The sequence below is a fragment of the Sinocyclocheilus anshuiensis genome, unplaced genomic scaffold (genome assembly GCF_001515605.1).
Source record: "Sinocyclocheilus anshuiensis isolate Anshui unplaced genomic scaffold, SAMN03320099.WGS_v1.1 scaffold552, whole genome shotgun sequence".
Classification (NCBI taxonomy): Eukaryota; Metazoa; Chordata; class Actinopteri; order Cypriniformes; family Cyprinidae; genus Sinocyclocheilus; species Sinocyclocheilus anshuiensis.
Genome location: NW_015554362.1, coordinates 2,819,317 through 2,835,481, shown reverse-complemented (window position 1 = coordinate 2,835,481; position 16,165 = coordinate 2,819,317). Strand labels below are relative to the sequence as shown.

The following is a 16,165-nucleotide window of genomic DNA, read 5'->3' as shown; positions in this document are numbered from 1 at the left end:
ACTGTGAAATATTATTACAATTTAAAATAACTGTTTTGCATGTGAATATCTGTTAAAATGTCATTTATTCCTGTGACGCAAATCTGAATTTTTAGCATCATTACTCCAGTCTTCAGTGTCACATGATCTTCAGAAATCATTCTAATATGCTGATTTGCTGCTCAAGAAACATTTCTGATGTTGAAAACAATATTCAGAATGTTTTATTTTATTTTTTCAAGTTCTGTGTTTTCCATTGTATTTTTTCTGGATTATTTGCTTTATGATTTACTACAAATTTATCATCAAATAAGGGTTTCTAATGAAATAACTAAATAAAACTTTAACAATTTAATCAGTCTTTCAAAATCAACTGAAAATATTACAAATTTACAACAAAACAATTTTTTTGTCAGACAAGGTGCTGCACAACTTAAAAAATAAATACTACAATGGTTTCTAATTAAATTAATGCATAAAACCTTATTTTTACCTTATTTTTTTTTTTTTTTTTACAAATGAAAAATATAACAATTACTTAATTCTTTTGTCAAATAAGGGGCTTTTTATTATCAGTGTTGAAAACAGTTGTGCTGCTTCATATTTTTGTGGAAACTGTGATACATTTTATTTTTCAGGATTCTTTGATGAACAAAGTTCAAAAGAACAGCACTTATTTGAAACAGAAATCTTTTGTAACATTATAAATGTCTTTACTGTCACTTTTAATCAACTGAATCTCTTTCAAAAACAAACAAGCGAATCTTTGAACAATAGTACACCGCCCAGCCCTAGTCAAAACTGCCCAGTTATAATCGTTCGTTGTAATGGGTGGATCAGTTTGGCGGACCTTGAGACACATTGTGAATCACTGCTTCATCTCCAGGCCTGTCAGAGCTTCAGACTCTTTTTATCATCCACTCGAGCGTCACCAGATCATAACCCAGAGCCGTCTTCTGTACCGAAGTATTGACCGAGCTCTGGCAGCCTGTTACTCATGAGCAGCGACTCCAAGCGCCTTTAGACGATAGATCAAGTGTCGGCGACAAGCTGTTAAATCACTGGATGCTTTCAAATCTGAGAAAAAACAGCCCTGATCTGCTTCATCTGGCCCTGTTTATTGATTTTATCATTAAGTCAGAAACAGAAAAAGCTCTTGTGCAATTTTGGAGAGTTCTCAGCAAACATTTTCAAAATAAACAAAGCCCCATAAACTTACAACGTAATTTAATGTAAAATAAATTCAACATTAATGCATGCTCCTGGTCTTTTTGTGCATGACTCACTGTTATTCCAAATAAAAAAAATGTGTCAACAAAATTTCACAGAATCCAGAAAAAATCAAATGAAAACATATTTTTTAATTTTTCTGAAGATATTAAAAAAATTCTAAAATCTTTTTTCCATTTTCATTCTGTGTTTTGTTATTTAATACAAATTTATCATCAAGATTGTCCAATGAAATGAATTCATTAAACTTTAACAATTTAATCAATCTTTTAAAATGTAATCAATTTAAATATAATTAACTAATTAATTATTTAGCATGTTGCATCTTTTTGTGCACAATTTATTGGTGCATGTTATTCCAAATAAAAATGTTTTAGCAAAATGTAATAACTCCCTTTAGCATACAGGGTTATTATAGTTAACTAAAACCATTAAAAAATTGTGTTAATTGAAATAAAATTTATTTTGACTGAAATAAAACAACAACAAAAAAAAACTAAAATAAAACATTTTATTTCAACTAGTTGCCAAGGCAGCTTTTACAATTTTCATGTAGTTTACTTGACCAAAATAACTAAAACTAAAAGTGAAATAAAAATTCATAAAAACTATATAGTCATATTTAAAAGAAAACTAATAAAAATAACAAAAATGACTAAATCTTGAACTCAAATTCAAATTAAACTAAAGCCATAAAAAACACTTCCATTACTTGAAATAAAATATATTTAAATAAAAAAATATCAAAACAAAACTTCAACTTTATTTCAGCAGCATTTTCTATTTTCATTAAGTTTACTTGATGCACTAAAACAACTCAAAATAAAATAAAAATGTACCTATATAAACATAAAAAAAACAATAAATATGACAAAAAACTGCTAAAACTTCAACTCAATGAAACAAAATAATTTGCATTACTTGAAATAAAACAAATCTTATCTGAAAAGTACTAAATGTACTAGATGTACTAAAATAACTAAAAGTAAAAAAATTAAGACACTAAAAAAATAAAAATTAATTTATTTTTAATTTTATTTTTAAAATCTAAAAATAAAAACTCATTCAAAATATTAAGAAAAAACTGTAATAGAATCTCAATGATAGTGAAATGACACTGCTAGTAAATGAAGCGGTGACTTACGCCATGATGCCGGACAGATGAAACACCTCCGCCGACAGGTAAGCCATGTAGCTGTAGACGAAGACGAACAGAGGCTCGATGACGCGCGTGTGCGAGGTGAAGCGGGACGTGAAGGCCGCCAGGATGCCGTAGATGGCGCCCACCACGATACCGCCCAACGACACCACCAGAAAACACACGATACCCAGAAACACATCCGTCACAGTGATCAAGCCCACACTGCTGTACTCCTCAAAGAGATGATACAGCACCTACAGCATCAGAAATGAACACAACCCACAGCATTAGAGCCACGGGCAGCTTAACAAAACATATAGTACTACCACGGTATTAAAATGAACAGTTTTTCATTTAAAACTTTTAATTAACAATTTTCATTAATTTTAAAAATATTATTACTATTTTTAGTTAATATTAACATTTATTTGTTTTATTTTGGTTACAATTTGTTTGATGATCTGAATCTTTTAAGTGTGAGAAATATGCAAAAAATTAAAAAAACAGGAAGGGGGCCAACACTTTTTCACACCACTGTATATCAAATTAAATTATATATATATATATATATATATATATAAACAACATGATTTTATTTATATTTGTGATATATTTATGATATTTATTTTTAATTAATGTGCAGTATATCAGAATAAACTATATACAGTATATATATATGCACAAGCAATATATGTAATTTAATTATTATAATGATATGTTTCTTTAAATTACTGAATTCACTCACATACATACATACATACAGTATTATATATATACACACACACATATACATGAAAATATTATATTACATTTATATGATTTAGATTATATAAATTAATTCATTATTTATTTATTTAGTTATATAAACATATAGCTAGTTGGTTAGCAAGTTAGTTCAACACTTTAGCAATGACTGTATCACAAGGATTCTTGCGAATATCTGTAAACATCCAGATTTAGTAATTCATCTCTTATGCTGAGATACACAGCATTAGACTTTATGAAGTACAGTCATTCAATATTATCAGAGCCTTCTGTCCTTGTGCAAAAAACTCAATAAACAATAATTTACCGCTTCCCAGCGGAGACGTGCAAAGCGGGACCACAAACACTCCTCAGATTAGCGGAGGAGGACTTCACCGAACACTTGATATCGTGTTTGACTTCTTTCATTGATCACCTCATCATCAGTGTGATTTGTTTCACTGACCACTCGAGACAGAAGCTCACTGAAAGAATGAGGTCAAGCAGTCGAGGAAAAACAGTTGAGGTAATGGAAACGAGACGCCTCTTCACAAGACTCAATCAGCTGATAAACTGAGCTGTGAGAGTGAACAAGTGTGCGGTGAATTCTCCCAGGGACAGCAGGACCGGAACAATCCCATAGATTATACCGAGACCAGCGGCTGATCGATAGCAATCTACAGCTGATGCTGAGATCTAGAGGCACGGTGCTCAAAAAATGACATACTGCCAATAACAAATATAAAATAATAATTTTATTAATTAAAATAAGATTGCACATTAAATCTATCCATCTATCTTAATAATAATAATACATTAATTAGAATAAATTATATATATTGCTTATTTGCAAACTGTATATATATCAAAATACATTTCTCTCTGTCTATGTGTATTTTTGTATATATGTATTTATTTTTAAGATATTATATGTATATATACATATACACATTTATATAAGATAAAAAATAAATATATACAAAAAATATATATAAAATTTTTTATCTGGTTTCTGAATAATTTTTGGTTTGACTGTATGTATATCTATATATTAAAATCAATGAATTTGTATATATATATATATATATACATATATATATATATATATATATATATATACACATACATACACACACACCCATATTAGTGCTGTCAATCGATTAAAAATAATTCATTAATCGCACATTTGTTCTGAATTTAATCATGATTAAGGTTTTTAAATATACTTTTATATTGCAAGAATTTCACATTCAATCTTAAAATGAATGTGGAAACAACATAAAGACAGTATATTTTTAATATCCGTTTTTTCCCCCTAATATTTAACCACTGACTACAGCCATTCAACATACTCACCACAGTGACGGCGTCATTAAGTAACGACTCTCCGAACACCAGGATGTGGAGCAGCTCGTTAATGTGGATCTCCTCGAACACAGCCAGAACAGCCACGGGGTCTACGGCTGAGATGATGGAGCCAAACAGCAGGCACGACAGGAGGTCCACGTACGCCAGCTTATGGCCCTCGAGCTGGCAAACCCCGTACAGCAGACCACCGACGAAGAAGGAATTCCAGAGCGTTCCCACCACTGCGAACATGAGAATAGTGCCCAGGTTCTCAGTGAATTGCCGTATGGGCATGAAGTAGCCGGCGTCGAGGATGATGGGAGGCAGCAGGTAGAAGAAGAAGATCTTGGACTCCAGCACCGGAGGGTCCTCGCCTACCAGCTTAATGAGACCGCCGACCAGCAGGCCCACCACGATCAGCAGACAGCTCTCCGGCACGATGGAGGACACGCGAGGGATCAGGTGGAACCCTACAAATAAAGAGGAGCATTGATGGATGAAGACAGGGCACTGCATTCATTGGTAATTAATAGAATTAGTAGGGATGCACGATATTATCGGAACTAGGGCTGCACAATTAATCGAATGCAATTGTCATGCGCATCTTGTCAGTAAAGCCGGTTCTGATGAAATCGAAGAAATCATTCTGCGATTATGAAAGCTGTTTGCGTAGCTTGTCAATGAACTACGGTTCTGTCTAGTAAATGCTGCTCCATCTGAAAGCACGTGAAAATACCACATTTAATAACATGTTTTTACTCCAAACTCACTTCATAACGTCATTCAAGTGTTTGAAGTAAATCCTTCTGTGAGATGATCGGGCTTATACAGAATAAGGCACGCAACCTATTTCATAGTATTCTAAGCAGTGATAAAGGCTATGTCGATTAGAATTGCATTATTATATACTTTATTATAATAAAAATTATAATAAGATGAACTCAGATAAACCATATATTGTCATAGTCGTGTGTTTATTAGTCACGTTGAATTAATGAAAACAGTTAAATCTTCTGTTTATTCAGCAACAGCTATAGGGATTTCCTGGGTTTCTTCTGCGATGCGTATTTGGAGTTTCAGAGCGAGAGCGCCCTCTGGCCTTCAGAGGGAGATTTACTGCTGATCACAGAACTGTGCTTCACTGAACAATCGAAGCATCTGCCAAGTCGCGATTTATCGCCTTTGCGATTTAATTTCGATTAATCGTGCAGCCCTAATCGGAACGTTATCGAAATTGGCCGATAATGGCTTAAAATGCAAATATCTGCATCGGCCCGATATAAAAATTATGCCGATATCTCGTGCACTCACATGTGCACAGGGTGTGCTAGCGATAAGATCACGTCAGCAAACTTTTTTGCGTCGCGTTGAAGCAAACTTTTTCCTGAATGATGATTAGATTCACTGTTTTGAGCATTTAATCTGAGAATGCGAGTACAGAATGACGTGTCCGGTGTGCGATAGAGTCAACAGTTACTAGCGCGTGCAGCAGTAGCAGCAACAGCCTCCCCCGGGTCCTAATGCCCGTCCGGTAAGGCCTTTTATTTACTTAGGGGGCGCTGTTGACCTACTTCTAATAAAATGAAAGTAAAATATACAAATAACAAAGATTGTGTTTCTGATTAAATAAAGCAGTAATTGATGTCATAAAATCACAAGTATGGTTTGATTTAAAGTTCAGAAGGTATAGCTTACATGAATAAAAATCACAAAGAAGACACTATACAGATTTATTTATTAATGTGTAATGTTTTTTTTTTCAAACAGATTATGAAAACTTAAATACAAGGAGCTCTAAAAGATTTTCAGAACTCTTTTGCTTTAGACCATCTACAAAAGCTAAATATTAAAATCAAATGTTAAGGATTGATTTATAGTTATTTTCAAAGCTTTCAGTGTACTCTCATTATAAAAGAACTTCACTGTTAATTTAATTCTCACAAAATAAGTTTTTTGTTAAAAACTAAACAAAATGGAAAATAATTTGTTTATAATCTCTGTACAGGAGAGACTTGGTGTTGTTTCCAAACAAAAGGAAATATATCGGTATCGCCATCGGCTATCGGCCAAAATGAGTCGAAAAATATCGGCATATCGGATATCGGCAAAAATCCAGTATCGTGCATCACTAGTAATTAGTGATGCTCTGAAATTATTATTTTTTTTTTACCAGAAACACCGAAGCCAAAATTTTCAAATTTGAACCAAAAGTTATATTTTAGCCAAAACTACAAAATTAAAGGGGAGGTCTAATGCTATTTCATGCATTCTGACTTATTTACACTGTTAAATAGTTGGATTATCATGCTAAACATGGCCAAAGTGTCAAAAAACAAGTTGGATGTATGACAGAGTATTTCTGTGCCAAGGGTTCGTATAAGTTTCAGAAAGTTTCACAGAGCTGGGTAGTAACTGATTACATGTAATCTGGATTAAGTAATCTGATGAACTACTGATGAACACAATAACATTTATTTGAATTATCACTCAGTAGGTTATTTAACCATGTATTACTGTGTCTTTGGAAGGCTTTTTTTCTTTTCAAACACATTAAAATGCACAAATTCACGTTATTTCTTATTTACATGTAATGCAGGGATTCTCAAACTTTTTTTTGTCAGCCAAATCTCTTTCTCTTAATATATTTATTTGGAGTCCCCCCTGAGATTTTAAGGTAATACGTTAATGATTAAGTAGCACATTTGCATGTTCGCGGTTCTCTGACGTTGGTTAATGGTCACATGATATGCAGGTAAACAAATTATAAAAAAATGTTTAGTAAGTGTTTTATTTAAATTGTTGTCATTTTAAAATTATATATTTTAATTTGACATTTTTATGATTTAATTATTAGCTTTTCATTAAACTCATGAACTCCCATGAAACCTTGACGTAATGTAATGTTTAGTTCATTATGTTAATAACAAGAAATTTAATATATTTTATTTTTCTTTGCATTTTTATATCACAAATTAAGTAAAATTTAAGTCAATAAAGTTTTTGTTCCTGTTTTATGTTGATGTCAGCTTGCAGATGATCGTAAAAATATAATGAATATGTAATTTAGTGCATATATTTATCAAAATGCTCCTCTCTAGACAAATTTGTCCATTAAATGGACAAAATGTAAAATTTATATTTTTTTGCTGCCAGTGTATAACTAATAATATAATATAATATAATATATAATACAGTTGATCCTAATATTTCTGCATGTTGATGTAGCAGACAAATATAATATAAATTATGAAATAATATAAAATATAATATAACACAGTTGATCCTGATTTTTCTGCATGTTAACGTAGCAAAATAAAATAAAATAAAATACAATTAAAGTTAACTGGTGGAAGCAAAAGACAAAAACTTTATGTTCACTAAATCTGATGATTAATGCAATTTTTAGTCTCATTTTGGGGTCTGGCTTCCATTCTCTGTACATTAATTAATATTTGGATTAATATTTACATTCATTTAAACAGGACAAATTTGGCACCTTTCATGTATGACAATTTTCAACAGGTAATTTATGGCAATCACCAAATGAAATGCTCATGCGTGTAGAGTCGCAGCAGAAACGATGTGAGAACTCGGTGTGATCCTGCTGTTGCAGCTGCGCTGATGCTTTGCTGACGTGTGAGATGTGTGAACCTTAGAGTTGCAGAATGATGTCAAAAGTGTCAAATCTTCAATACAGGGTCACAATCAATTGTGCGCAGTTGTGAAAAAAACAACAACAACAACAAAAATCAGTCCTAATGCCAGTTAAACTGCTTACCTGAGAGCCGAAACCTTTAAAGGGGTCATATGATGCTTTTTTAAAGATCATTATTGCAGAGTCTTAACTTTGATAAAGAATATCTCTTTGGTTTTGAGACTTTAGTCTTTGCAACTTCAGGGATCTTATCTATGCACAATCAGCTTGTAACACTCCAAAGAGAAAGGAAAACTTGAAATCGCATCATATGACCCCTTTAAGCAAATGACTGCCTTCCATTCTATCATCTCCGGTTTGTCCTAAGCTTTTTAAGGCTATTATCACCAAGGCTTTTCCTAACTAAAGCGGTATGCTGCAGGTATTTAGAGCACGTTTGTTAGAGCTGAATGTTTTCTTGTTAAAGGACACATGCACAATTTCTCGGAGAAACACACACAAAAGCTCCTGCACGCATCAGGCGACTATTGAATCACTCTGACCGGTCCATCGGTGACAAATAGGAAATCTGTAGCCTATATGGAACAGTGATTCATCTGAGGTTTATTTAATGACTGACGTCATCTTCATTTCAACTGAAGTTAGTCATTACAGTTATCTACGTATCAGATCTGTGTGATACGACAACAGTCAGCAGACAACAGGCCCTGGAGACGAGCTCAATTAAAGCCTCTGAAAGGCCCTAGCGGAGAGTAATGAATCTGTCTATAATGGATCCGGCCTTCCGTTTCTCCAGCTGAATCTAGAGGTCAACCTTCAGCTGGTTAACATTGTACAGTAGCTACAGCATTAATGGAGGAAATAAGCCTGTTTCTCCACTGACAACCATTCAAAAGCAGCCTAGTGTTTTCACTATTTATTATGTAATCAACATAACTGTTTTGTATTCATTTGTCTACATGCACATGCATCAGAAGGTTTCATTTTGAAGTGTTTTTTCAGTGTGTTGTTAAAAGTAGAAACCTGTGTTTTGTTACATTCTGCATATTAACATTTAAAAAAAATTAAAAAAATAAATCATAAAATAAAATAGTAAATAAAATAAAATAAATAACTTGGTTTAGTTTTACTTGTTTATCGAAAAATATAATAAATAACTAAAAGAAACAAATACTAAAAATAAATAGATTTAATATAAAAATATTAAATATAAAAATAAATCATTTCTGCTTAGTTTCAATATAAAAAAATTACAAAATAATATAATTACAATATTACAATATAATATATATATATAAACAAAATTACAATAAAATTACAATATACAATATAATTATTAAATAAATAAATAACTTCTGATTTATGTGTGATCAACTGGATCATTAAATATTACATAAAATAAAATAAAACAAATAGCTTCTTTGGCTTAGTTTACTTATCATAAATAAATAAATTAATTAATTAATTTGTCTACATGCACATGCATCAGAAGGACATCATTTTGAAGTGTTTTTTATATATATAAATAGATAACTTCTGCTTAGTTTATGAAAAAGTTAATACACAAATCATCAAAACAATTACAAAAAATAAAATAAAATAAAATAAAAAAACCTCAGCTTAGTTTCAATTGTTTATAAAAAAATACAATAACCAAAATAAACAAACAAATAAAAAATAAATAACTTTGCTTAGTTTCACAGCAAAACCTAAATAAAATAAAATAAATAAAGTTTAGTTTCCCTGGATCATCAAAAAAATTACATAAAATAAAATAAATAAAAATAAAATAAAAAACAACTTTGCCTTATTTTCACTTGTTTATCAAAAATAAAAAAACAAATAATAAATAACTAAAACTAAAATAATATTAAATAACTAAAATAAGCATAATAAATAAAAAATTGCTTCGCTGCACTGCATTATCAAAATTACAATATAATAAATTAATTAATTCAGTTTAGTTTCAATGGATCATTAAAAAAAATAAATAAGAAAAAAACTAAGCACTTTATTTTAATTAATTGACTACATTATCAAAAAAAATAGCCATTACCACTTGGCTATTTATTAATATACAAACAATTTTTAGTAGACTTTGAGGCACAAATATCTACAGTGTGATAAGATTAGAGTGATGTACTCACACCCTGATAAGACCGTGCACATACAGCACATCCCTAGAGCGCCATTATATAAAAATACACAAAAGAGCTCACAGCAACTGTGGGCAAAATAGCAGCATGGGAATTCCTCAGCTATAATGAGGTGATCTGACCTTGACGCTGGCCCCGTGCCCGTCATGGACCCCTCAAACGGCCAACAATGAGCACCCAGAAGAGGCTGTGAATTATTCAGAGCCCAGGGTGGCACGCATGGAGAGACGAGAAAACTGCGTGAAGCCCGATAGTGTGAACATGTTACCTGCGTTCAGTGCGTGTTCAACACACACCAATTAATTCCGCTCGTTAGCACATAACAAATATCAACATCTCACCGCTACAGAAATGAAGCCCTCATACCAGCTGTGATCTAAATAACTCATTGACTTCACATGTTCTCGCTTTTTCCACATCTTTGCTCCTTGAAGTGGCATGGGAAGAGAGTTAGCTGGAGAGACGAGGAAAAAAAAAATAAAAAGAGGGATGAAAGGGCCCAGAATGTACCGAATGCAACCTTCTACATTGCGAGTAAATCACTCGCATATGCGACTAAATCTTCACTCTGGGCGACTAAATGATGTCTAATATTAGCCAACGGCTAATAAATTCTCAGATTTTACTCGTCAGTGTGTGAGTTGGAGGCTATGATTTGCACAGATATATTTTCACTCAGAGAACACTCTGACTGAGCGCTTCAGAGTTTCTCTCTCCGTCAAGCGATCTGTGATATTTTTCAGTTCATTTGAATGGATGCGCAGCTCACCTGTGTTTGTGTATTTGGTGTAACATAAACTCTAGTGTGAAGCGCACGACTCGCCGTCGCTTACTCTCACACGCGCAAAGAGCGAGAGCGAGCGAGAATCTTACATAACATGCAGAATTGATGCGCTACATGTAAACGATATACTTTGTTGTATTTTCCTGTAAAAATAACGGAGTTTCTTTGGAATTCTTCAGCTTTTAAGAACTGCCGGGTTTTTCGGTAGTAGGCGGAACTAATGCGCAAACGACAATCTCATTGGCTGGTGCTCACCTATTATCGTCCCTGTATAGTATTTCAGTCTGGCGAGTAAACAAAATGTACTAGCCAATGGCGATTCAATTGCCAAGGTGTCCGTAGAGGGCTGGAATGTATCTTTTTTTCCCAGCAGTCCACTTTTAATCAAGGTTTCTTGCACCAAAACAGCCATAATTTACCCTTACAACCTTGGAATGAATTAAAAGAATGTTCTGTAACTTTAAGACAGATGGAGTCTGCAAAATTTGACTATGTAGTGCATCAAAATCTTCTGCATACAAGATGATCCCTTTAAATTAAAATTTTATTTTGATATTTTCTGTTTTCACTTTAATTTTAGTTTGTTTTTTGTCATTTTTATTAGTTTTAGTTTTTTGTTAAATGTTTATATAGTATTTATTCATTATTTATTTTAATTTTTTCTATTTTCTGCTTTCACCTTAATTTTAAAGTTTCTGTCATTTTTATTGGTTTTATTTTTTTATTTATTTATTAATTTGTATTTATTAGTTTTAACAAACAAAAAGGAGAAAAGATGTCTGAAAGTGAGTTCCTTTGTTAACTAAAACCCGTGTTGATGAAAATACAAAAATACAAGTATAAAACAAACCTACAACTCAAAATAAACCGTGACTCTGATTTACGTGAAATCGAAGCTACAAGCATGTGGGAAATTCTCTATACAAACAAAGTTGTACTCATGTAACTATCATTCGGCACAAAAATGTTTGTGCGTGTTTGACAGAAAGTGCTTTATAGAAGCCACTTTGGAATATAAGTTGCAGCATGTTTCAGATGATAAAAAACGTGACTTACATTCTGGAAAATATGGCATTTCTTATTGAACATTTTATTATTATAATATAAATAAATAATCTTTTTTTTTTAATAAAATCTAAGAAATAACTAAAAAATAAAATAAAATAAATAATTTCTGCTTGGTTTCAATGCATCATCAAAATTACAATATACTGTTATAAATAAATAAAATAAAATCTAATGCAATGAAATAAAATGCAATAAAATGAAAAATGGCTTAGTTTTAATTCAAAAATAAAATATAACAACTAAATTCTATTGAACCAAGAAGTTTTTTTTTTGCATTTGTAATTCAATTATATGAATAATAAAAATGGCTTTTTTCAAAAAACAAACAAACAAAAGAAAACCCCCCATGGTTACAGTGATTGGATGGTCATAAATATTTTGTTCATTTTGCATCTGTCACATGGCAAACTATTGAAAGTCTCGAACCAGAAGGTGCAGTAGGGAATCAGGAGGTGAACTAATCATTTCTGTTTCTGCAATATAATGATTCACTGCTCACAGAAAGATTAGATATGAGTTCACAAAGTTTTACTGTTTCTGGATGCTCTCTGAGATTTAAATTCGGACTACAACCAGTTTGACATTCATTTTTGAACATGCTAATGTTTACATTTACACGTTTCAAGGAGAGAATCCAAAACAAACATCTAATGACAGTAAAGGAAGTGAAAATGTTAAAAATATACAAAAGAAAATGCATAAAAAGACATTATGATGCATTCGAGATCTCTTCAAGTTTGACTGTTTTAAATAATTTCTTATTTGCTTTTCTCTAAATGATCATTAACTTGTATTCAAAGTTGGCCCTGTCGTTACACAAGCAAACTTTGCATTTGTCATTTATGCAATGTTTCGCTCAAATGAATGAAAAGACTATTAAAGATGAGTTAATTTGCAGTAAAATTAAATGTTTTTTATTTCTGGCTCGTTCGTCACATCAGAAATTAAAAAAGGTCAAGTAGAGCAGAGATCAAACTCATCAAAACTCGCTAAACCTGCGAGACCCGAAGCAAAGGACTGAGAAACGTGATCCAGCACAAAACAATACACACCGACCCAGACTAAAGCAGCGTAAGTTCTGGTTCATACTGACAGCATGTTAAAATTACAACCCATTATACCTGTAAAACATACTGTAACTGAAACCCAATAAAACCACGTGTTGTGTCAGATCAGTTTTCACACCTGAAGTGTGTCAGATCTTTTATCTTGTTTAACAAGTTCGAAACAAATCTGCAAACTGAAAGTCATCAAGCCCACAAGCAACATTTTTTATGCTTCCTGCTTGTCATGATGATCATTTACATTCGAAAGCAGGTTTTGCATCATTCATTTTAACAAGACTGAATCTAGTATGAAAGAGAGACAGATCTAAACAGCATATCTCATTTAAACTTCACTAACAACATACAACTAATCCAGCCTAACGCAAAGAGAGCGTTTTTTTCCCGTTGATTTTTGTCTATCTCCCTCAAAAAGTCCAGAAATATACCATATGAAAGTTCTTGAATGTCTAGAAAACGTTCGAATTCAAGAAGCTGATTTAGTTCCTTCAAATATTTGTAATTAAACTAGATAAGTTATTATTCAAGCAGCCAGCTGTTATGAATGTCTACAGTTTAACTAATATTAACAGTTTAACTATATATATATATATATAATTTAATTTAAAATGTATATAATATATATTTAAAATGCATATAAAGTATACAAAAAATAAAATAATTCAAATCTAAAATATAAATAAAATAAATTTAATTTTGAATCCAACAATTTGAATTGCTTTTTTAAAAATGTTAAAATAAAAAAAATGCTAAAAAAATAAAAATTATAATAAAATGAATATATCATGTAAAAGTATAGACATTTAAAATAATATAAATATAAAATACAGACATAAAATACACAAATAAAAAAAAATATATAAAAATGCAAATTAAATATATAAAAAAATAAGGAATGCATCAATTTAGAATTGCTGTTGAAACACCAGAACACAACGATGCACAAAAACAAACTTGTGTAGCAGCATTTGCATTCACGTACTTCTGTCGAACTTTCTAGACTCTAATACATCTTTTGCATGCTAATCTACTGTACTAAGCACTACAGTGTTACTGTGCATTTAAATGTGTGATTTCATAAGCATTTCCATGCCACTTACAAAGCTCTTTAGGGAGCATTAGACTGCAATAAAGTGCCGGCGTTAGAGCGAACGGTCCTGAAAGCCCATAATTATCAGCAGCAAAGTCATCATGACTGCCTCTGCAGACCAGCAGCGATGGACACGTACAGAATGACAAATGCACCTCGTGGTGGTAGAAATGTGTCAGCTGGTAAGATTTTGTTGTATCATGTATCATGCACAGACCACAGTATCAGCGGACAGGACTGCTTTACATTTTTTACTTGAGTGACAAAGCAACGCAGATGTTTCTAAAGAAAGGCTTTCAGAAGCATGCTATCTAAAGGTTGTTGTTTGCTCAGACCTGTAAAACAGCATCAACAGGCTATTCTTCACTGCTGGACTGCTGTAAAAGTGTGTCAGGTGTGCAGGTCTCGCTTTAGCCTGACAGGGAAGCATTAGAGGTTTTGTGTTTGGTTTCTGCTGAAATCCCAAAGATTTCCTTACCACGGTTAATGATTTGCATGACACTAAACCCCGTAACCAAGGTAAAAACACACTTGAGGTTGTGTGCTTCTGCTTCAGTAATTAAAACAACAGGGCTCAATAAATAAATACATGTATTAATTAATGAGTGAGGCTCATGAAAACATGCTCAGACCTCAAAATCAAAAGAAAAACAACATTTTGCATAAAGAAAGTAAAGCTTATTTTAATTTTTGCATTGTGGCATTTTCATGTGAATTAAGCACATTTTCATTACTGGATTGCTTCAGAAAAGTTTGTTTGCTTTTTGTTTATTGAAATGTATTATATTTTGTATAGTTTTTATATTTCAATATTTTGTAATATGTTTATATATTTTGTAATTCCCATTATTCTTAATGATGGTGATTCTTCTTACTGTAAGTCAATATTTTTTTTTATTTAAATATACATAAATGAAAGACAGTGCAACAATTACTTTTAATTGTAAATGCTGCACAAATGTAATTTTTTCTACATTACAGTGAGAAATAATGAATAATGAGTCATAAAAACTAACATTATTTTCTTAAAGCAAATAGATTTTAGGGTGAAATATGACCTGCACATGTTCTTGACCAGCTTTGTGAGACTAGTAATAATAATAATAATAATACTAATACTAATACTAATAGTAGTAGAAAGACTGAAGGTAATTTCTTGTAGAGCATACTACTCCAATAATCTTTGTTTTATTTACAACTGTAAAATATTTTTTTACAGTGTATATTCATTCATTTGGTTAATAGTATGTATTCACCAAATTAAATATCTTGCAAGTTCAAGTTAGTTTAACTGCGGACATGTTTATAGCAGCTATTTGAATAATTACTCTAGTTTGAATAATTAATCTGGTTCAATGCCACATTCAAAAATATTAAAATAGCAGATATACATATTATTGTTAATGCTCTAAGTGGCAAGCCATTACTTTCCGTACCCACTGTATATATAAAAGAGATGAAACGGTATGAACATTTCTTATCACGATTATAGTGACCAAAATTATCATGGTTATCAGTATGGTATTGTTAAAATGTACTGGAAATGTTCAAAACGTACTGACACAAACTGTTTCACCTAGTGTTATATTTAAAATCAATAAACAGCAAATAAAATTACTTTTTGTTTGCATAAACACTAGAGCCCGACCGATATGGGTTTTTTTGGGACCGATACCGATATTTGGGAGTAGAAAAGGCCGATGACGAAACTTACTAGAGAAGTGTGAAGTGTGACATAATATACCTCTGTAAATAAATACAATATAAAAATCACGTCTCGCGCACTTTAATGCCCTTCGATTGTAACGTGTACGTTCCCTTGGAACTGGAAACATGGCGGAATTTCATGTGAAGTCCACTTCGCAGGGCACTTGCGGTCGAATAAGACAACGCTTGAATGCTGCTGC

At 31.9% G+C, this 16,165-nt stretch overlaps 1 protein-coding gene across 1 annotated transcript in view; it reads right to left on the bottom strand.

The window, feature by feature from the left end:
- LOC107671463 (sodium/hydrogen exchanger 1-like) overlaps positions 1-16,165 on the bottom strand; it is a 44,595-nt gene that overhangs the window by 19,121 nt on the left and 9,309 nt on the right. Inside the window, exons 2-3 of the mRNA XM_016464385.1 lie at positions 4,451-4,911; positions 2,354-2,604 (exon numbers count right to left, since the gene is read on the bottom strand). Of these exons, the coding sequence (XP_016319871.1) occupies positions 2,354-2,604; positions 4,451-4,911 (712 nt within the window). The remainder of the gene's footprint in view (positions 1-2,353; positions 2,605-4,450; positions 4,912-16,165) is intronic.